This window comes from Oncorhynchus masou, chromosome 11 (genome assembly GCF_036934945.1).
Source record: "Oncorhynchus masou masou isolate Uvic2021 chromosome 11, UVic_Omas_1.1, whole genome shotgun sequence".
Lineage (NCBI taxonomy): Eukaryota > Metazoa > Chordata > Actinopteri > Salmoniformes > Salmonidae > Oncorhynchus > Oncorhynchus masou.
In genome coordinates this window covers 30726623-30750057 of record NC_088222.1, presented here as the reverse complement: position 1 = coordinate 30750057, position 23435 = coordinate 30726623, and the positions used below count along the sequence as shown (strand labels likewise).

The 23435-nt window shown below is 41.5% G+C and overlaps 1 protein-coding gene and 1 pseudogene across 1 annotated transcript; one reads left to right on the top strand and one right to left on the bottom strand.

Annotated features, from left to right (window-relative positions):
- The first annotated feature begins 586 nt into the window (after positions 1 to 586).
- Positions 587 to 11001, top strand: LOC135547853 (NLR family CARD domain-containing protein 3-like; annotated as a pseudogene).
- A 2164-nt stretch (positions 11002 to 13165) lies between these two features.
- On the bottom strand, positions 13166 to 21141 carry LOC135548504 (E3 ubiquitin ligase RNF121-like). The gene is made up of 9 exons (XM_064978185.1): positions 21012 to 21141; positions 20065 to 20102; positions 18042 to 18183; positions 17608 to 17762; positions 16071 to 16178; positions 15746 to 15866; positions 15499 to 15632; positions 14801 to 14902; positions 13166 to 14034 (listed from the first exon to the last, which is right to left on the bottom strand). The coding sequence occupies exons 1-9, from the start codon at positions 21087 to 21089 to the stop codon at positions 13914 to 13916; spliced, it is 999 nt and encodes a 332-aa protein (XP_064834257.1). The 5' UTR covers positions 21090 to 21141; the 3' UTR covers positions 13166 to 13913.
- Between the last annotated feature and the right edge of the window lie 2294 nt (positions 21142 to 23435).

Below are 23435 nucleotides of genomic sequence, written 5' to 3'. Positions count from 1 at the left end.
TTCCTCAAACAAAAAAATCTATCTCACTTTCACTTTTACTTTGGAGTTTGACTTCGCTTTACATGAAGTATTCGCCAGGATATCTTCAATGAAATCGTTGAAACTACAACTTTACGAAATACAGCTGCGCGTAAAAAGCCTTTACAGCAACCCCTCTGATCGTCAAGGCGAAATGGAGTACCCTGCGCGTGAGATTACAAGCAAGGAATTGTGGTCCAACCCCAAACCATTACATACCGGCGTTTACCTCAGCTCATTGGCTATCTACCCAGCTAGATTTCAAGAAGATCAGTTGTCATTGGGCAGAACTATAGTCAATCAATGAAGCTTCGCTAAAATTATTGGTGCGTCAGGTAGTCATTTATCATTGTCTTCAAATCAGCTCACTTCGGTCAATTCTCCCTGCAAAAAAAACAACGTAGTTTGACTGTGTTGCAAACATCCATAGGAATGCACTGACACCCACCATTGACTATGTAAACGATTGTTTACAGGGGCGAATCACGCCGAATGCTCCGTAAAAAAAATGATAGAGATGCAATTCACGGCACAAATAGTTTACAAAATGTTTAGATTTAGGCTATAAAAATTGATTTTTATCAAAGAAAACGGCACTTCATTTGATCAATGGGGATACTCAGGAAGAGAAATAAGAGCAAGATATCAGAATGTAAGTCATAATTTTACCTTCAGATGTAAATGTGTAAAACCTGTCATGGCAGAAAATGTTTCTGTTCTTGATTGCTCTTCTCAAACAAAAGCTTGGGATTTGTTCTCTGTAATAGCTATTTTAAATTGGAAAACGTAGTTTGATTACCAAGATTCTAATCTTTTGAAGGGTGTAAGACACTTGCATTTTCAAGAATGTTTAACTCAGTGATTTTTTTTTTTACATTGTTTGCAAACTAATATGTGACACTGATATGTGTACATTTCAATGTGTGCTTGTGAGTGTCTCGTGTGAGTATTCCTGTATGATGTGCATGAGTTTGCTTGTGTTGTAATTGGCAGTGGGTGGTAGTATGTGCATCAAATTGAGGAAAGTAGTATATCAAAAATATTGATTTTGGTATGTTATTACATGATTGGTTGAAGTTATAATAATATTCATCAAAAAAGTTGTTACTCATCAGTTCATGTAATAACCACCCATTAATGTAATATTACATTTAGCAGAAAACGTTATTATGTTAACTGTTCAACATTTTATTACGTTAAGCCCTTCATGCTATTAAATGTTTTATTTATATTTAACATTTATTTAACTAGGAAAGTCAGTTAAGAACAAATTCTGATTTACAATGACGGCCTGCCCCGGCCAAACCCTAACGCTGGACCAATAATTGTGTGCTGCCCTACCGGTTTTATTACATAACAAATCTAAAGGTTAAAACAAAGATAAAAGTTATTTCAGAAACTGGTGTTATTACATTAACCGTTGTTACATGTTTCATGTCTGGAGGGAAAATCATATTTTTGCTGGTGTCAGCATTCTTTTATTTTCATCCATTTTTATACATTTTTGGGGAGTAGAAAAATGACTAGAACAGACTTTATGAGAGTCTACAAAATTAGCACATACAAGGTTATGACATTTACATTTTTAGTTAAAGCAGGGTGTTGGTGAACTGGTAGAGTTGACCAACAGTCTAAAGTAATACAGAATTTCACATCCTGATCTGTTTCACCTATCTTTGTGATTGTCTCCACCCACCTCCAGGTGTCACCCGTTTTCCCCATTAGTCCCTGAGTATTTATTCCGGGTTCCCTGTTTGTCTGTTGGCAGTTTGCCTTGTCAAGTCAACCAGTGTGTTTTTCTGTACTCCTGCTTTTATCTTATCTCTATTTTGCTAGTCCTCCCCCCTTTTTTTATCCTTTCCTGCCTTGACTCTGAACCCGCCTGCCTGACCATTTTGCCTGCCCTGACCTCGAGCCTGCCTGCCACTCTGTATCTCCTGGACTGCATCTGGGTCTCGCCCTGTGCACTTATACAGAAATTATTGGTATTTCAGTTATTATATAGACCAAATTATCAGGAAAGCTTTGGATGCATTTCCTTTCAGAATTCACCAGAAACAACCATTCCACACCCATTTTCTTTTCTTCTTTTTTTGTATAAAGAAATCTTGGACCTCCCTAGGTGTTGAACCCCCACTCTGCAAGATAAAGTTAACCCCTTGCCTACGGTTTACACTAATTACCACATCCACAAAGTCTGCATTGGCTATATAGTAAAAGATCATGAAACAAAAATGAGCTTTTTGGTCTTGATTTAAGGTTATGGTTAGGCATTAGGTTAGCAGTGTGGTTAAGGTAAGGGATTGTGTTAGGCTCAAATCCAATTTTAAGATAAACTTGGGTTTATGACTTTGTGGCGACCCTAGGCTACAGTTGACAGGGCACCGACAGGGCACGTCATCGGGTCGTCTCGCGCCAAACTGCGCATGTGTATATGTCATCAAATCAAATGCACTCCTTTGATATAAAGTTGTTTTTAACGAAAATGAAAACGTGTCAGTTTGTCACTTTCACAAGGTTGGTGTAATAGCATGTTCAACTACTTAAGACATTGACTCGAATCTAGATTGTGCCTTTAGCTTTCGAGAAAATTAACAACTAATATTTTTCCACTTTTCTCATTGACTTCTCAAACCCCGGCCTGCGTTCCCGGAAGTCTTGCGATGTTGCGTCTCTGGGTTTAGAAACGCTGTGGTCTAACCTTCGGCGGTCTCTTTAACTACGACCAGTGAGAACATTGAAGTAGGAGCAGGGTTGCCATGTCACCGTTTTCCCAAAATTGGGCTACTTTGAAAACGATGCCCCGGGTGAAAACATTTTTGTCACGGGTTGCTGGTTTTTCTTAGCCAACTTATGCTTGATCCGAAAATGTGATCGTAGGCGCCTATGGATAGTGTGACGCAATTGCGCTCAGTACTGCATCACCATGCTCAGCCCAAATGTTGTAAAAATGTGGAGGGCTCCCTATAGCTCTGCGTTGGCATGATCGGTTGACGGTAGGAGGGGTCGGGAGGTCCTGTATGAAAACAGTGACTTCCATAATTAACAACTTCCATCACAATAGCTCTGCACTACTCCTTTAAGAGCAGGAGGTATGAATGCCCTGCCTTCGACAGAGGCCGTATCTCACCGTAGATGCTGCACGGCCAATGCAGACGGCAGATTGACCATGTAGCGCCTTTAAATTTCACCGCGGCCACCATGGCATTTCTCTTAAATAAATCTAAGTTATTCACTGTGACCTGCTGCTGCTGACTATCAGGCAGTGAGCAGGCTGTTACCGAGGGAGTGGTGGGAAGGGGCAGGGCAGGGAGTTTATGCGTGTGTGTTGGGAGCACTGGTTGAGAGAGTACTTGCAGCAGACAGCTGAGTCACGGAGACCAGCTCACAAGTCGTGACATTTTTTTTACCAGTTGTATGGAGGCTATTTATATTGTTCAATATGGAGACACATATTACCAACCCTTTTTATTTAAAATATATTAACGCGCTAGAACTAATATAAAGGCGACAAAGCACTGGAAAACAACATTCAGCATACTAGAGCGCTTTAAGATACATTTGCTCAGAGGTAGCTTAATAAAGAAAACTGCATTCTAATGTCGACTTGCCTATTGAAATAGCAAGTCAATCTCGCAAGTAGGCCATTTAGAACGGGTTGTACTCTTAAGGATCCGCCCCTTTTTTCAATCTTCGCCTAAAATTACATCTGAAATGACACCAAAATCAGACTGCCTGTAGCTCAGGCCCTGAAGCAAGGATATGCATATTCTTGGTACCATTTGAAAGGAAACATTTTTTTTTAAGTTTGTGGAAATGTATAAGGAATGAAGGACAATATAACGCAATAGATATGGTAAAAGATAATACAAAGAAAAAACCAACTGTTCTTTTGTAATTTTTTGTACCATCATTTTGAAATGCACGCGAAAGGCCATAATGTATTATTCCAGCCCAGGTGCAATTTAGATTTTGGCCACTAGTTGACAGCAGTGTATGTGCAAAGTTTTAGACTGATCCAATGAAACATTGTAATTCTGTAAAAAAAAAATACAAAAAATCAAGACTGCCCGAATGTGCCTAATTTGTTTATTAATAACTTTTCCTGTTCACAATTGTGCACTTTCGTAAAACAATAGCATGGTATTCTTTCACCGTAAAAGCTACTGTAAATTGGACAGTGCAGTTAGATTAACAAGAATTTAAGCTTTCTGCCAATATCAGATATGTCTATGTCCTGGGAAATGTTCTTGCTACTTACAAGTTCATGCAAATTGCATTAGGCTACGTTAGCTCAACCGTCCCGTGGAAGGGACACCGATTCCGAAGAAGTAAAACATTAACATCTGGCATATGATAATAGCACAATTGCCAGAAAATAACTTAGCATTTGTTTTTTGAAGTGTTTCTTGCACAGAGATTGAGGTTCTCTGTCCAAATTTCAAAACATGTATTTTTACTGCTCTAATTACATTGGTAACCCATTTATAATATCAATAAGGTACCTCAGGAGTTTGTGGTAGGCCTATATATAGTGCAATCAGGATATTTTCAGACCTTGTCTTTTTCCAAATTTTGTTACGTCACAGCCTTATTCAAAAATGTATTTAAAAAAAATCCCTTATCAATCTACACATAATAACCCATAATGACAAAGCAAAAACAGGTTTTTTTTAAATGTTTGCAAATGTATATATTTTTTAAAATTAAAATATTATATTTACATAACTATTCAGACCCTTTTCTCAGTACTTTGTTGAAGCATCTTTGGCAGCGATTACAGCCTTGAGTCTTCTTGGGTATGACGCTACAAGCTTGGCACATCTGTATTTGGGGCGTTTCTCCCATTCTTCTCTGCAGATCCTCTCAAGCTGATGGGAAGCGTCACTGCACAACTATTATCAGGTCTCTCCAGAGATATTCGATTGGGTTCAATTCCGGGCTCTGGTTGGGCCACTCAAGGACATTCAGAGACTACTCCAGAAGCCACTCCTGCGTTGTCTTGGTCGTTGTCCTGTTGGAAGGTGAACCTTCGCCCCAGTCTGTGGTCCTGAACGCTCTGGAGAAGGTTTTCATCAAGGATCTCTCTGTACTTTGCTCTGTTCATACTTCCCTCGATCCTGACTAGTCGCTCAGTCCCTGGCGCTGAAAACATATCCACAGCATGATGCTGCCACCACCATGCTTCACCGTAAGGATGGTGCCAGGTTTCCTCCAGATGTGCCGCTTGGCATTCAGGCCAAACAGTTCAATCTTGGTTTTATCAGATCAGATAATCTTGTTTCTTATGGTCTGAGTCCTTTAGGTGCTGTCACACTTTTTACTGAGGAGTGGCTTCCAACTGGCCATTCTACCATAAAGGCCTGATTGGTGGAGTGCTGCAGAGTTGGTTGTCCTTCTGGAAGTTTCTCCTATCTCCACAGAGGAACTCTGGAGCTCTGTCAGAGTGACCATCAGGCTCTTGGTCACCTCTCTGAGCAAGGCCCTTCTCCCCCGATTGCTCAGTTTTGCCAGGCATCCAGCTCTAGGAAGAGTCTTGGAGGTTCCAACCTTCTTCCATTTAAGTGTGATGGAGGCCAGTGTGTTCTTGGGGACCTTCAATGCTGCAGACATTTTTTGCTACCCTTCCCGAGATCTGTGCCTCGACACAATCCTGTCTTGGGGCTCAATTTCTTCGACCTCGTGGCTTGGTTTTTGCTCTGTAACATAGCAAAATATGGGAAAAGGGAAGGGGTCTGAATACTTTCTGAATGCACTGTACTACGGCTAAGGGCTGTGTCCTAAGAACAACAATTAGCCATGGTATATTGGCCATATACCACACCTCCTCAGGCCTTGTTGCTTAATCATAGCAGTCAAACAACTCGACATCCATTGACGGAAAATTATCTGGCGAGTTAAGGGCAAATTATATTTTCTCTTGCAACATATTTTAATTTTTAAGCTCTCAATCAATACTATTTTGATGGAAAACCTAATTTTGCTTCTTAGCCTATGTCGTTAGAAATTACTTAGATTTCCTTCTTAAAATGCTTGACAACCTTATGGATAAAGGGTTCATAAAATAAATGTGGCAGCTCCTCTCTTGCTGCGAAAACAAAATGTTGGGCTAGTTTTCAGGCTTCGTGAGCAGGTTTTGATAGATCATTGAGCTAGAAATTTCAACTGGACTTGGCAACCCTGAGTAGGAGGTATCTTTGAAAGTTTCGTCTTTGTATCATTACAGTTTCGTCTTTGTCGGACCTAAATCTTTGTACGGCCTTGTCTCTAGTCTAGACAAATATGTAGAATTTGATCTGTGACACTTGAGTTATTATTTTTGTCCCTAGTGTTGTGTTATGTGTATTTTTAATGAATAAATATGATATTTTAGTCAATTGAATCGGCTTAAGTGAGACAAAAAGTTCATTTAGTAGCAGAGAGGTTTCCAAGCAAGCTCACCTTAAACAGAAAATGTCGGTATTTCTGAATTTCTTCATGGTAAGAGAGGCCTACACGAAAGTGGCAACAAGTCTGTCATTTACATGCATTTCATCTATTGTCAATATTTAACCTTCATCTACAGGTGTGTGTTTATTTATTTTTTACATCCACAGGTGTGTGCTGTCTGGCACTGGTCAAGTAGCCATTGACTTCAGACTTTTTTATTTTTTATTTTACCTTTATTTAACTAGGCAAGTCAGTTAAGAACAAAATCTTATTTTCAATGACGGCCTAGGAACAGTGGGTTAACTGCCTGTTCAGGGGCAGAACGACAGATTTGTACCTTGTCAGCTCGGGGGTTTGAACTTGCAACCTTCCGGTTACTAGTCCAACGCTCTAACCACTAGACTACCCTGCAGCCCCACTTTGAATTGTGACCCTGAACCTGTACTCCTGAGGCTCTCCAGAATGGTAGGGTGAGGGGCTGACATGATGGAACATGATTGAGGGGGCACAATATCAGATGTCACTTTTCCATTTGGAGATGGGTGTCTGGCTGAGGAAGAAGTAGTATCTCTGTGTCTGATGAGGGAGAGGAGGCTTTCTATGTGCCTGAAAGGAGACCCTCCCTGGGCCTGGGCAATGGCCTGAGACCCATGTACACGGCGCATGTCACGTGTCCACAGTAATGTTTCCTGTTCGATGATCCTTTCATCAGCCGTCCTCAATCATTGATATTTGGTGTGTGTTTAGTAGGCATGATGTGAAAAGGGCTCGATCACATTGTCCATGTGATGTTCTATGTACAGAGTCCAGCAGCATAGAACAGAGTCTTACTCCAGCTGCTACTCTGTGGACAGTTGACTGTGAGACCAGAAACAGGAAGTAAGAACAGTCCTCCATGTTTGATCAGTCACAGACAGGATGCAAACTATGTTTAAGTGTGTTTTTATGGTGTAATTATGTATATGTTTATGTGAGCATTTGTTCCTGGGTTTAGTGGGAATATAATGTGGATGTATGTCCATTTGTTTACAAAATGGTCATATCTATGTTTAGGCTCATGCACCAGTATGTGTAGTAGTTTCATCTCCCACTACCTCTCTCGGTCTCAAAGTTTCTTGCAGTGGAACTACCTCCAAGACTTTGTAGTCCAAGACTAAACTACAAAAACCCAGATGAGAAGAGGCACCCTGCCCTGACTGTAGACTTCACCTTCAAGGTAGGCTGATGTACTGTATGTTCAGGCACAAATGTCAACAAGAATTGAGTTGATGAGTTAGAGAATTGCTCTTCTTTTCTCTTCTTTTTATTTCATTCTGTGGTTCCCAGGCCACCAGGAAGACACTGGGGAAGGATGATCTGAGGAAGTTTAAGATCATGCTGTGGAAGCGTTACCCAGAGTTGTTGTTCAGTGCTCCTCCCCAGGGCATGGACATGGTGACTTGGTGGACAGGCTGCTGGAGTATTATGACCTAGAGGTGGCCCTGCAGCTCACCAAGGCCCTGTCGAAGGACATGGGCCTCAAGCGCCTGGCTGACTTCCCCAGGGACATTTGCAAAAGAAGTATGCACATCTTCTTTATTTTATTTGATGAATGTAATTTACACTGAGCAAAAATATCAACGCAACATGTAAAGTGTTGGTGTCATGTTTCATAAGCTGAAATAAAAGATCCCAGAAATGTTCCATACGCAAAAAAAAGCTTATTTCTCTCAGATATTGTACACAAATTGGTTTACATCCCTATCAGTGAGCATTTTGCCTATGCCAAGATAATCCATCCACCTGACAAGTGTCGCATATCAAGAAGCTGAATGAACAGCATGATCATCACACAGGTGCACTTTGTGCTGTGGACCATAAAAGGCACAACTTAATGCCACAGATGTCTCAAGTTGAGGGAGCGGGCAATTGGCATGCTGACTGCAGAAATATCCACCAGAGCTGTGGCCAGAGAATTTAATGTTTATTTATCTACCATAAACCGCCTCCAACGTCATTTTAGAGAATTTGGCTGTACGTCCAACCGGCCTCACAACCGCAGACACCTTGTATGGCATCCTGTGGGCGAGCAATTTGTGGTTGTCAACATTCTGAACAGAGTGCCCCAGGGTGGCAGTGGGGTTGTGGTATGGGCAGGCATAAGCTACGGACAACGAACACAATTACATTTTATTGATGGAAATTTGAATTCCCAGAGATACCGTGACGAGATCCTGAAGCCCATTGTTGTGCCATTCATCCGCCGCCATCACATTTGAGCATGATAATGCACGGCCCCATGTCATAAGGATCCGTACAACTTTCCTGGAAGCTGAAAATGTCCCAGTTCTTCCATGGCCTGCATACTCACCAGACATGTCACCTATTGAGCATGTTTGGGATGCTCTGGGTTGACGTGTACGACAGTGTGTTCCAGTTCCCACTAATATCCAGCAACTTCGCACAGCCATCGAAGAGGAGAGGGACAACATTCCACAGGCCACAATCAACAGCCGGATTACCTCTATGCAAAGGAGATGTGTCGTGCTGCATGAGGATCATTTTGGTCACACCAGATACTGACTGGTTTTATGATCCACGCCTCTACCTTTTTTTTACGGTATCTGTGACCAACAGATGCATGCATATCTGTATTTGAAATGGCATTGAACAGGAGAAATATACTAGATTGTGCCTTTATTCTCCTTTCCCCCTATTTTCTCTGTGCAGATGAGGTGCATTATGAGCTGAGACGCACTCTGCTGAGGAAGTAGAGCAGTATGCACGAGGGCTTTGCCCAGCAGGGAGAGCATAAGGCCTTTGACAGTATCTATAATGATCTCTACATAACAGACGAAGGCAAAGCTGGGCCTAATATCCAGCACGATGTCCGAAAGATTGACAAGTTGTCCACCAATCACAAGGAGAAGCTGATCACCTGCAGGCAAATATTTGACCCGAATATGATCTATGAGAAGCATGTCAGGTCTGTAGTCACCAATGGCATCGCTGGGGTGGGGAAGTCTGTGGCTGTGCAGAAGTTCATTATGGACTGGGCTGAGGAGCGGAAGCACAAGCATGTCTACTTCCTGTTCCCACTGCCCTTCAAAGAGCTCAACCTCATGCTGGCCTAAAGACCTGCCTCCTGGAGATCATCCACACCCTCTACCCTGAGACCAAGGTGCTGCCCACATTCGAGTGCGGCGACGGCAAGGTCATGTTCGTCTGTGACGGGCTGGACGGGTATGCACGTCCCCTGGACTTTCACCGCGCAGACTTGGTGTGATAGCACCGAGCTGGCCATGATGCATGTGGTGCTGACCAACCTGATCAGGGGCAACCTGCTCCCCTCCTCCTTCTGGATCATCTCCCGCCCACTCACCTCCAGTCTCCTGCCCCCAGAAGCTGTGTACCAGGTGTTGGAGGTGCTTGGCTTCACTGACGAACAGAAGGAGTACTTCAGGAGGAAATTTGAGGACCTGGCGCAGGCTGATACGGTGATCGCTCACCTGACCTCCTGCAGGACCCTCCACATCATGTGCCATCCGCCCATGTTCTGCTGGGTGGTGTGCAGACTATTCCAGCGCACGTTCAGGGAGAAGGGGCCGGATGTAGAGCTGCCCATGGGGCTGATGTACACCCACTTGCTCTTGGTGCACCTACGTGTGCGTGGCGCCAGGGGCTCGGCCTCTCACACCCCAGAAGAGGAGAGGGACTTTCTGATGAAGCTGGGCAAGCTGGCCTTCACAATGCTCGAGAAGAACCAGATGGTCATTGGCAAGGCCACCTGGAAGGACTGTGGGGTGGAGTTCGCTGAGGCCGTCACTAAGAGTGGCCTGTGCAATGAGTTCCTGATCGAGCAGTTTGTCATGTACCAGGAGAAGATCCAGACCTTCATCCACCCCACCATCCAGGAATACCCGGCTGCCCTCTACGTGTTCCTCATCTGGAGGTGCACAGGGAAGAACATCCTGGAGCAGCCGCTGAAAAGCATGCTCTCACTCATGTTCAAGAACCCCAGTCTGCAGTGCCATAGAGAGGAGCCTGCAGAGCCCCGATGGAAACCTGGACGTCTACCTGCGTTTCCTCTTGAGCATGGCCCTGAATGCCAATCAGAGCTGCTGCAACGCTTCCTACCCAATAAGAGCAAGTGCTCGTCAGTCTCTGAGGACTGCCTCCATTATCAAAAAGAAAATCAAAGAAAACCATCACCCTGACAGAACGCCAACCTGCAGTGCTGTCTAAAATTGCTAGGGGTTGGTGCTGAAGCTCACAGCCACAGTCGCTCTAACTTTGTGAATAACCACTGACTGGTAATACTCTGACGACAGTATTTATAAAGACATAGAGTGTTGTTAGGTTAAGGGAATTGGGGAAGAAACATATGGATACTTCAGGGTTGCTTTGTAACAAAAAAGTGATAACTGTGGAAAAGTGCAAATCTGTAATGTGAAAAGCAGCCACAAGGTGGCAGTAGCATTACACTATACTACGAAGAGAGGAAGTGAGGTCACTGGGCTACAGTGAGGGGTTATCAAAATAAGAGTCAAAGGGACGTGTGAAACCAATTAAGCCATTGAAAATGTATATTTATAGGCCATTACACATGTATTGACAATACACAAAATATAACATTGTCATTATGATGCTTTACATAAATAGTGAGCTAATGTAAACACACTTATCAATGATTGGGATGTGTTTACAAGGTATACACAAATGACATGACGCAATCTTATTTGCAATGGCTGCCTACTTCCAGGTATGGTGTTGCTTTGTCAAGATAAAACACAACTTAATCCATTTCTAACAGAGATGTGAAAGAATAGATGAACAGTAGATGAAGAGAAGTTCCCTTGAATTAAATTGTCTTTAACCTAGGTTACAGTTGTGAGAGTCAGTTCATTAAATAAATGTGTATGGTCACAATTTTAATGTATTCTTTTTCATCTGTTTTTTTTTATCCTCTAGATTATTGCATTATAATCCATACTTGACTATTGCCACAAGATACAGCAATAGAAGGGATTGTTGTCAAGTGTTCACTGTCTTTTTCACTTAACTATGGATGATACATGAGTGGACTAAGTCCATCCGTCTTCTCATTTCTTGCTCGTGTGTTTTGCTGTGATCCTTTTTCCTGTGTCTTTTCTCATTGTTCTCTCCTCGGTTTTGGGAGTGGGTGAAGGAGGGGGAAATAGAGCCTTGTGATTGGCCAGTGTGAAAGTCCTTTGGTCAAGCCCAGCTGGGCTGTTTATCACACAGGTAAAGGTGGACTTGAAGTCCTCTGCAGTCACGCTCTTAAACACCAGACTCCTCTGGATCACCCTGCCGTCCTCTGAAACTGACCTGAAACCAACACATTTATAACACTTAGCCAACACTCCTTCCACATATTATATAGTACAAGAGCTGAACAGAACACTTTGCCTACTCTACGCGTGTAAGAGTCATGGTTTGGCATAGGTTTCAAAGCTTCCAATAATGTCTGCATGTGATGCAAACCCCAGTACTTACTCTTCTGTTTCTGATACTCTGCCATCAGTGGAGGCTACATCTGGGAATGTGCCGTTGACCAGCCAGTAGACAAGGGCAAATTCATCAGGAAGGCCTGGGTCTGCCTTACATTCAATAACCAACCGCTTTCCTGTGTATGACAAGCACATCCTGTTTGCCAAAAACTGGTCCTTATCTACACCAGAATATAATGATCAGACCATACACCCAGAACCCAAGTTCTAAATCTCGGTGGTGAAGACTAGGGGTTCTGTGATTATAAACACTTCAGAGTATCCATGGCCATGATTGAGATTACCATTTTAATCAAAACTGTGAGATAGCAGAATTCCTTACCTAGAACAGCTCCTATTCTGGACCTTATGGGCTGGATAATTCTGGGAGACGGCATCTGTGTGTTATCTAGACAATAACAATTGATGTTAGAGACATTAGGAAATGTTGAAAAATCATGTAGGCAAGCAGATAAGACACACACCTGTAGAGACCTCTGAGGGCAGGACCCAGAAAAATCCCATGAAAGCTGTAGTGAAGAGATAGAGCACACCCTAAGCCTTTGCGTAACAGGCACACAGACACAGAAATGTAGATGCACACGCAGCAGAAAGTAATCATATACCTATAGCCAACATACATCAGTGAAGGTGTGTGTGAGAATGTTAGATCGCTTACCTGTGAGAGAAATTGTTAACTTCATACTGGGCTTCTGTCTGACTGCTGTGAGATGGTCAACAAATGCTGGTTCTAACAACGCTACCTCATGTACTATATATACACAATCACTTCCTCAACCACCCACCCTAAATAAACATGCACTCTGGCACACACACACACAGGGAATTCCCTGTGCGCAAGTTATTATGCTCATTCATGGCAGACTGAATAGGGTGGCTTTTGACACAATCAAGTCATGTTCATCATGCGTCCTAAATCATAAGCATAATATGAAGTGTGATTCATTTAACACATGAACATGAATCATTTAACAAATGTGAAATACTGGGGTTGAATACAGACAAATATTTTTTTAACATGCTGTATTTTCTCACAGAACTGACAACACAATATTTCAGTGGGCGACCCCCAATCCTGATCCAGTGGTTTCGGTTTGGTAAGTTTCTTTCCCAGAAATAGACATACAGGAAGGTATATACAAAATCCCCCAGGTCATGGGCTATTCTAGTAAATCGGGTCTAAATTAAGTAAATGTCTATACCTGATCTTGACTGTGTCACGTTTATTAACAGAACAAAAACATGACAAGAAAGTAAACCCAACCAAAATGATCAAATGTTATTCACCTTCTTGCAAACACTGTCTTTTACAGTATCTGTTCCTGAAGAGCCATCTGGGCTGAATAGACAGGAGAGGCCATCTGAGGGAGGCGCGAGGAGGGTATATTGGAGAAAGCAGTGCCCTTCTTAAAATTATGACTGTAGTAGGATAAGATACACTGTCTGAGACTAGTGCTCCTGAGGAACCAGAAACTCTCCCCCCAGCAGCCACATTCAACCAGGACCTTCACTAACGAAAGGCGCAGATTTAACACACAAAACGACTGTCACTCTGCAATGCTCCACTCATTCATCTGAGCAGTGTTAACTACTCGTTGCCATAGAATCCAACAAATATCAACAAGAAAAGTTAAGACAAATTATTTTGGGAAAAAGCATCTCCATGAAAAAACAACCATTTTACTAAGCTAAGAAATGTACACTGCATTTGGTTTAGTTGCGACTGACTAAACAAAAATGAAACCGACATCTAAACCCAGATTACTTGTAAAATTCAAATAAATCTTAAATACAGATACTATGTGCCTATAAATCTATACAAATAGTACAGGTATAGACACAGTTTATAATAGATGTTCGTAGAGTCCATGGTGAGGCCTCCAAGTCTCCCTCAGTCAGACCAGTGCAGTATCTTCTCCATACGGCTTGTGTGTCCCTCTCCTCCACTTTCCCAGATCACTCTAGGCCCAGGATATAGTTGATGCCTTGCACAAGTCCAATGATTACGGGTTGCCAAGCAACAAGGTAGCGGAGCCAGTCCAGGAGTTGTCCATACATGACATGTGGCTTCTCCCAGCTTCATATTATGCGTCAAGGAGATATAAACAAGTGACGATCCCACCCCCGAACCAAACCAATTCACATATCCAGTCTGTGATAATATATTGAGATATCTTTCAGGACCTTAATAGAATCAGGCTTGATAGTGGAGAATGGACAATAACATATTCCAATAACTATATCCTACCCTTTTTAAAACCATAGGAAAAATCTCTTGGCCCTAGGGTGTTGTTTTAATTCAAAGTGTGTGAAATTAAATATGTATGCTATGTTGTCAAGAAAGGATTTGGGAGGTGTATTGCGTGTTTCCCATGGTAACACGATGTGTCACCTCTAAAGCAGAAGAGGCAGCAGCTACTAAATGTTGACAGTTTCTACAGCCGCTAACAGGAACTGGGTTAAATAACTCAATGTGTCTCCATGGAGACAAAGCCACATCTGTCCCATAAAGCCACCCTTCCCAAAATGTCCTGTTCCAGTTTGTGTTTACATGTAAATGTAGGTCAAAGTTCCCATGAACAACATCAGCGTAAACTTCCCAAAACTGCAGCAATTATAGGCAACACAACCTATTCCCATCATGGTCAAGCAGAGTGAAACTAACAACCTCTGTACTGTGACCCTTTGTACTGAGTGACCCCCTGTCGTGCTAACCAACAGAAACAATGAGTCGCAATGACAGACAAATTGCAACATGAAAGCAAAAGATAGAGACATACACAATATGATAGAGAAACATATTAGACATCAAACTCTCATGAGAGCAGAAGAGCAAAGGATACGGGTTACTGAACATTCTCTTCAGGTCCACCTTCTCTTTACAGTACGGGCATGTCTGCTTCTTTCCCACAATGCACCATCCTCGTATGCAGAACTCATGGAATCTGAGGCAGATAGAGTTAAGGAGCCAGGTATAAGGTGGAGGTGTGGTGTATTCAACCCTAAAACAAAACATGAGAATAACTGCAAAATATGGCCAAATATGACTTCAGGACATATCTGGTCAAATGCTGTAGGCATAGCTCACTGCTTGGTAAAATACAGAATACTGGACGTTTTTTTCCTACTTCCCTGTGGCACACTGTAATAACCATATCAGTAAGCTCAGACCAGTAAGCTATTCAAATATGACGTCATCAATGTAAACATAGAAACCACAAATGCCATAAAACATGTGACAATTCACCTCATGGAAGACTTTTACAGGGAATCATTACAGGAGACGACATAGGGCACCATTATTTATAGAAACAGGAAGTGAGATGGGCACATGGTACAGTGTTACTGATGTTCAACAGTCACATCTCATGCGCATGTTTGTTCGGTCAATTTCCCTTTGGCTTTTGTATTCGTACACCACGTTTTCCATGACAGACTGACAGTTACAGCTTTTATGCAACAGACAAACCAGTTCTACCACAACATCACGCTCCAACATGCATATTTATCGAGAGACTATTTCTTAGATGATAAAGGATACACATGGTTGCAGGATAGTCTGTAGGTGTTCTCAATGATTCCCTCCTCGCTGACGTCGACCAGAATGGGCTGGCCACACACAGCGCAGATACTGTCAGAGAGGTGCTTGGTGGGCATTCCAGACGCACTGTAGTACTAGAGAAGACAGGGACAGACAGAGATACAATGTAATGTTGCTGGACAGATTCACAGCTTTTACAACAAATAATGTTATACAACTATCAACTTGACAGGCCCTGGATACTTACCCCCACTGTCGATGCCATGACGTCTGCACACATTTCAGCAAAGTCCCTACCCAGGACACCATAGTACAGACCATAGAACAGCAAGGACACACCAAAATCCATTGCGTCCTCTGGCTTTATTCTGAAAATAAAACAGCAATATCAACACTATTAACATGATTAAAACGTTACAACTTCTCAAATAAAGCTCTGGCGCCTCTTCTATAAATCAAAACGTATTTAAAAGATTCTGAGATAAAATGACTAACAACACAAGGATGATCCTTGTTAACCACAAGTATTGTCCATAAATACACAATTGTTCCAAGTAGTAACTAGAACTTACCTAAATATCAAGTTGATGCCAAACAGTGTAAACATGACGACAGAGTAGCCCACTATCCCTGTGGCATAGCTGATCTTGTAGAGGAGGAGGAACCATTTGTAGACCAGCCTGTCCACAGAAACAAGTGAACATTCAGACATATTTCAGCTAACTGAGGTGAATGTGAAGAGACATAGATCCGTTCTTTGACTAAAGTAGCACTTACTGCAAGACAGGTTGGGTTTGAGGCTTTTGACCTCTTACCATGACCGTTTAACCAGGCATCACCTTGGCATTCTGTATATTATGAGGTATCCAGACCTGCCAACATTTTAGAGTGCGAGACGCAATTGGCAAATTAAACTAACACGCATTGCCCTCGCCGAATTGGGGGTTCTCTTTCCCCTAACGTTTTTCTTAGCACATGCCCCCAAGTTTAGTCCCTAAAGTAGAGGAATGCTTGTCACCTCTCAAACAGGGCCAATCACTAGGGACAGCTCACAAGTATTGGGGCGGCAGTGTAGCCTAGTGGTAAGAGTGTTGGACTAGTAACCAAAAGGTTACAAGTTCAAATCCCCGAGCTGACAAGGTACAAAATCTGTCGTTCTGCCCCTGAACAGGCAGTTAACCCACTGTTCCTAGGCCGTCATTTAAAATAAGAATTTGTTCTTAACTGACTTGCCTAGTAAAATAAAGGTAAAAAATAAATTGGCTTTTTAAACACGGTTCCTAATCAACACTAGAAGCAAAATAATTTGAAAACATAAAAACAAAAACAAACGAGCCCAATGACACAGACCGCAAACTGGCTACACAAAGCTTAAGTAGGCTAGAGCAAAGAGGATCTGAACACTTCACTAGAAGAGTCTGCTGTTTCAGCCTATGTAAAGGTGCCTATTGTATACATCATTTCAGATTTGAGAAATTGATAAAATCTCAAATCTAGTGGAAAGGTATTTTAGAAGAATTGCCTCTATAGCTAATACCGAACAATCATTAATTCTTCATCTTCTAAACTCCAGACTCCATTTATTGTCAAGACATTTAGATTTATTTTGGATTATACTTCTACTTTTTTAACTTTATACTTTTTTGCTTACAGTTACAGTCTATCAGTGATAGACTGTGATCCTCGTAATGTTACGTGGAAAATACAACGAACGGGACGCAGAATTAAATATATATCACACTCGCTCAAATGTGTCCAGTTATTTTTCGCATTTGTATTTAATTTTTTCACTAGCAAATGTGATTAGTGTTTACCTTTCCACAACACAGTCAAAAATGGATTTGTCCATGCGTTTACGTACAGCTAACAGTCGGCAACAAACTCTGTACATGTCTGTGTGTTGCAGCTCGGGAATCAGGATCCATGTTAGATTTACTCAGTGGATTTTAAAACATTCAAAAAAATAAGGCCCTATTTATTTCTGCATACTTTTAACTCGGATCTTGTACATGGACAGAGAATTGCGTAGTTGGTACGCAAAATGCATGCATGTTGGCAGGTCAAATGAGTGTGTGTAGACACTACTTGGCCTTGTGTATGGGGCCTTACCTAGGCGTAGTGCACTCCAGTGGCTTACGTGTGGCCCGGTAGGTAACGTATGCAGTGACCACAGAGAAGATGAACCATGTGACAAGGAACCTCCACCAGTGAAGCTTGGTGGTGAAGTACAGAGGAACCACCCACATCTGGAACAGAGTCACCAGCTAGAAGAGAACACACATTTTAAAGTACAGACGCACACAGACACTTATAGTTCAATTTGAGGCTGAATAACAGAGAGAACCAGACTGTGTAGAGTTGAAGAAGCTGGTCTGTGGACGTTTTGTCTGTACAGTAAGTGAACTGTGATTTGGATTATTTGCCTGCAGGTATTTGCAGAACATGCTGTGGGCTTCCTCTTTTGCACGCAAGTCAGCATGTGTTTATGTGTCTGAGTGAGCATGACTGTGCAGTGTGTAGGAGAGATTGTCTGTGTGTCTTACATTGTAGGACTTGGGGTGCCTCTGTTTCCATTGCACAAGGACCAGCTGGGCGATGACCAGGGTGACAATAAGGATCAGCACCATCTCAGCGTGCATGGCCTCATGACCCTTGTGTTTTGCATGCATCCTGGCATGCTCCAACCTATGAACACACACACACATACTACAATCAACCTAGTGCTCAGGCCTGGGTATCCAATATGATCATTCACTAAGTATCTGGATAGATTCTTATAATAGTTACATTCATACTAGTTTCCATTGGTAGAAAACATTTATAAACTAAGGGTTCTACAGTACATCAAAAATCTGACTGCATCAAAACAAGATAATGTTGAACCTGACTTAACTTTTGTGACGAATAGTTGAAGTCAGAAGTTTACATACACTTAGGTTGGAGTCATTAAAACTTGTTTTTCAACCACTCCACACATTTCTTGTTAACAAACTATAGTTTTGGAAAGTTGGTCAGGACATCTACTTTGTGCATGACAAGTAATTTTTCCAATTGTTTACATACAGATTATTTCACTTATAACTCACTGTATCACAATTCCAGTGGGTCAGAGGTTTACAGACAATAAGTTGACTGTGCCTTTAAACAGCTTGGAAAATTATGGAAAATTACATCATGGCTTTAGAAGCTTCTGACTTTGAGTCAATTGGAAGTGTACATGTGGATGTATTTCAAGGCCTACCTTCAAACGTTGTGCCTTTTTGCTTGACATAATGGGAAAATCAAAAGAAATCAGCCAAGACCTAAGAAAGAATGTTGTCGACCTCCACAAGTTTGGTTCATCCTTGCGAGAATTGTCCAAATGCCTGAAGGTACCGCGTTCATCTGTACAAACAATAGTACGCAAGTATAAACACCATTGGATCATGCAGCCGTCATACTGCTCAGGAAGGAGACGCGTTCTGTCTCCTTGAGATTAACGTACTTTGGTGCGAAATGTGCAAACCAATCCCAGAACAACACAATAGGACCTTGTGGAGATTCTAGAGGAAACAGGTACAAAAGTATCTATATCCACAGTAAAACGAGTCCTATATCGACATAACCTGAAAGGCCGCTCAGCAAGGAAGAAGCCACTGCTCCAAAACCGCCATAAAAAAGCCAGACTACGGTTTGCAACTGCACATGGGGACAAAGATCATACTTTTTGGAGAAATGTCCTCTGGTCTGATGAAACAAAAATAGAACTGTTTGGCAATAATGACCATCGTTATGTTTGGAGGAAAAAGGGGGAGGCTTGCAACCCGAAGAACACCATACCAACCATGAAGCATTGGGGTGGCAGCATCATGTTGTGGGGGTGCTTTGCTGCAGGAGGGACTGGTGCACTTCACAAAATAGATGGCATCATGAGGAAATAAAATTATGTGGATATATTGAAGTAACAATCTCAAGACATCAGTCAGGAAGTTAAAGCATGGTCGCAATTGGGTCTTCCAAATAGACAATGACCCCCAGCATACTTCCAAAGTTGTGGCAAAATAGCTTAAGGACAACAAAGTCACTGTATTAGAGTGGCCATCACAAACCCCTGACTTCTATCCTATAGAAAATGTGTGATTTCAGAACTGAAAAAGCGTGTGCGAGAAAGGAGGCCTACAAACCTGACTCAGTTACACCAGCTCTGTCAGAAGGAATGGGCCAAAATTTACCCAACTTATTGTGGGAAGCTTGTGGAAGGCTACCCGAAACATTTGACCCAAGTTAAACAATTTAAAGGCAATGCTACCAAATTCTAATTGAGTGTATGTAAACGTCTGACCCACTGGGAATGTGATGAAAGAAATAAAAGCTGAAATGAATCCCTCGGCTATTATTCTGACATTTCACATCCTTAAAATTAAGTGGTGATCCTAACTGACCTAAGACAGGGGATTTTTACTAGGATTAAATGACATGAATTGTGAAAAACTGAGTTTAAATGTATTGGCTAAGGTGTATGTAAACTTCCGACTTCAACTGTAAATCTAATTTGCAGTCAGAATGAATAATTGGGAAGAGACTGACCTCCACTTCTCCTCCGGTGACAGATGGGACAAGTCGACCTAAAGTGAAAGCAAACCAAACAGACATTCACAATTATTCCAAATGCTTCTAAATCAATTAGTTAGAAATCTACATACAAATACAGTCAAATAGAACTTCTGAATTAAACAGTCACAATATATCTACAAACTACAATTATTGCATCAAAAATAGTAATTTTAAATCAGTCTGTATTCTGATCATGTGGGTTGGGAGGCTGTTGGTAGTGGACAGACATGTGAATACTAAAAGGGATGAACACTGCTGGCCAACAAAGAGCATAGGCACGGTTTCTGTCCATTATAGTTAAATGGTGAGAACACTAACTAGCCTTTGGTCCAAAACAGTTTTTAGAGAGCTCAGGCTACCAGGACAGAGGATGGATTATGCGTCAACTAGATGACCTTTGACTCTGTCTGCCACATCATCTATTACATGGCGTGACATCTAATGAGTACTAGCTACATCATTGATGCTATTGCAATAGGAAACGGGTTGTCAAGCAAAGGCAGCAATTTGGGGGCAGCTAAACCAGAATTATCAATTTAGTTAGCTATCTGTGGCTACTTATATAGCAACCTAGCTAAATAGTTAGCTTACGTTAGCTATCAGCTACCACGTATAAGACAAGGGCGTGATGATGATGGCCCTTGAAGTTGTACGTTTGTGTTTTAGCTGACTGCACTATAATATTACTTGGTTTCCTAATGCACTCAATAGAGAAATGCACTCAATGATATCCTACCTGTCTAGCTAAAAGGGAAGAGAACTGGGAAGTTAACTAGCAAAGCTAACATCGTGTGACGTTCACTTGCCGGTGCAAGAGGCAGGTCTCGTCCATATTGGCTGCAATGCAATGTGAGCACTTTACAATTCACGCTGTTCGTTGTTTTCGGATTCTACAACGGTAACACATGTGGTACCCTAACCTGATTTGGTTCATCGTGATGTCCGAGTCCATGATCGTGTTCTACACCATCAACCTCCACCTCAAACACCCCCGCCATCTTCGGGAGTGCTGTCAATTCCGAACGGATGCCATTTCCGGTTTGGAAAACACGAGGGCCAATCAAAACACTGCACGCGAGTTCTTTTCCGTTTGTAAACAGGTTAGACGAAGATTTTTTATAACTAACCCAAGATTAATGTATAATTGTGAGAATAAACGAGAATGGAGAAGGGCAGAGCCAAGCACGAGCTAGTCAGATCCTATTGTCGTATTCTAGCATTTGTTTGCATATGTCCGTTTGGGAACGCATACTCTGAGAAGCGCGTGTGTGGAATAATCCCTGGTCATCCAAATTGACACTGATCTGGTGGACTCACTAAACACAAATGCTTTATTCGTAAATGATGTCTGAGTGTGACCCTGGCTATCCATACATTTTAAAAACAAGACAGTTGTGCCGTCTGGTTTGCTTAATATAAGGATTGTTTTAATTATTTGTACTTTTACTTTTGATACTTAAGTATATTTCAAACCAAATAGTTTTAGACTTTTACTAAAGGAGTATTTTAGTGGTTTACTTTTACTTGAGTCATTTTCTATTTAAGTATTTGTACTTTTACTCAAGTATGAGTTTTGGGTACTTTTTCCACCACTGTGAATAACTCAATTCGCCCTTGCACTCCTTGTAAAAATTGCAATTTTTAGAAACTGTTTACAAAATGCAGTCCATTCTGTTACATATTCTAGTTTTGGAAACAGAAAACTGCATGGAGATCGATGAAAAATGTGCAAAATGTCGGCAAACATCTATCTGCTTCATCTTCTTGAATTGCCGGCCACTGGGCTTCAGCTCATCACCATATTGCCATATTTGGAAGTGAGTGGAAACACCAACCGGATGCTTCACATGTATACATCTGGTGAAATATTGTTATTTTATTTATATTTTGGAGAGAAACCACACAATAAGTATACAAACAGGCAATGATAACATACACTAGGGGGTACAACAAAGGACAGATTATACAAAGACCTTATAAAATACACACATATTGATTGTTTTGAAAGCTTTCTTATTTTAAGAATGTAGAATAGTCTTAATGTACTGCTCAAATTCCTCATAGAAAACATGGAAGAGTGTTTTTTTATTAGTGAATTTACATTTATGAATATGACATTTTGCCATCAGCACAAATACATTTATGAGGTAAAATTGTTTTTCGTTATCCTTGCTATAGCTAAGGAAACCAAGCAGCACATTCTCCCATAAAAAAACAAAAGTCATCAAGATTATTAACAATGATAAAACTATGAATATCTTTCCATAATTTCTTTACATGTAGACAATGCCAAAATAAATGCAAAACTGTTCTGTCTCATTGTTCTATCTGTGGTATAGATGGGTTAGCTGACGTTGTCACGAAACGATGCGCGCGCTTCCGTGGGGCAGAAGTCAGCGTGTTGTTGTGATTCTGGATAGCCAGATTGCTAGCAAGAATGTCAAGAATGTGCCATGTGGGGAATCGTAAGTGGCTGGTTTAAACTCGTTTCATCATGTTCTTCATCCCCGTCTAGTTTGACTGATTTCATGTCAATTGCTAATATGGCTAACTAGCTAGACTACAACTGTAAGGATGTATTTCAGAGACAACAAGTACTCATTACGCAAATGTATTTATGTTTTCAATAAACATTGGAGACTAAATATAGCTTACTCACCAGATAATTTTCCATCAATGGATGTCGATTTAACTTGACTGCTGATTAAGCACTAAGGCATGAGGGGATATTGTATATGGCCAATATACTATGGCTAACGGCTGTTCTTAAGCATGACGCAAAGCGGAGTCCGTTAGCTGTGGTATATTGGCCATATACCACATCTCCTCCTGCCTATTGCATAAATAAATCCCCTTTGCGCATGTGCATAACTATAGATAAATCCGACAGGAGAGTTTGGGTCATGAAAGTTGGACATAGGATCTCAAAATCTCTGAGCAAGAAACACTTGGACAAACTTTTTTTTAAAACAATGTTAGGCTATTTTCTGGCAATTATGCCGTTATTATGTGCCAGATTTTAAGACTACAAAAAGTTATAAAATTGCCCATTTCCCGAGGTTGACTTGTCATTTCAATAGGCATAGGCAGGCTACAGACTAAAATCTTGGTTTCTGATTGTAATTCAACTTTGCCATGGTTTGCTTAGATAGATGCAGATAGCTTAGAGCCTCTTATAGGCCTACTGTACATCTTCAGATAGTCTACAGTAGCCTAGGCAAAATGTATGTAAGATGAAACTGAATGATTTAGCAGCTTGCTTAGTTCAAATTAACAGACTGAAAATGAAAATGTGTCATGGATGGGTATTCCAACATGACAATGACCCAAAACAAACGGCCAAG

What these genes read in the sequence shown, in the direction of transcription:
- LOC135548504 (XM_064978185.1), bottom strand. Translation starts at nt 21,089, where the DNA reads ATGGCGGGGGTGTTTGAGGTGGAGGTTGATGGTGTAGAACACGATCAT. An exon ending in AGACTATCCTGCAACCATGT is followed by an intron (nt 14,903 to 15,498) that starts GTATCCTTTATC and finishes TATCTGCCTCAG; the next exon opens with ATTCCATGAGTTCTGCATAC. An exon ending in AAGAGAATGTTCAGTAACCC is followed by an intron (nt 14,035 to 14,800) that starts GTATCCTTTGCT and finishes CATAATATGAAG; the next exon opens with CTGGGAGAAGCCACATGTCA.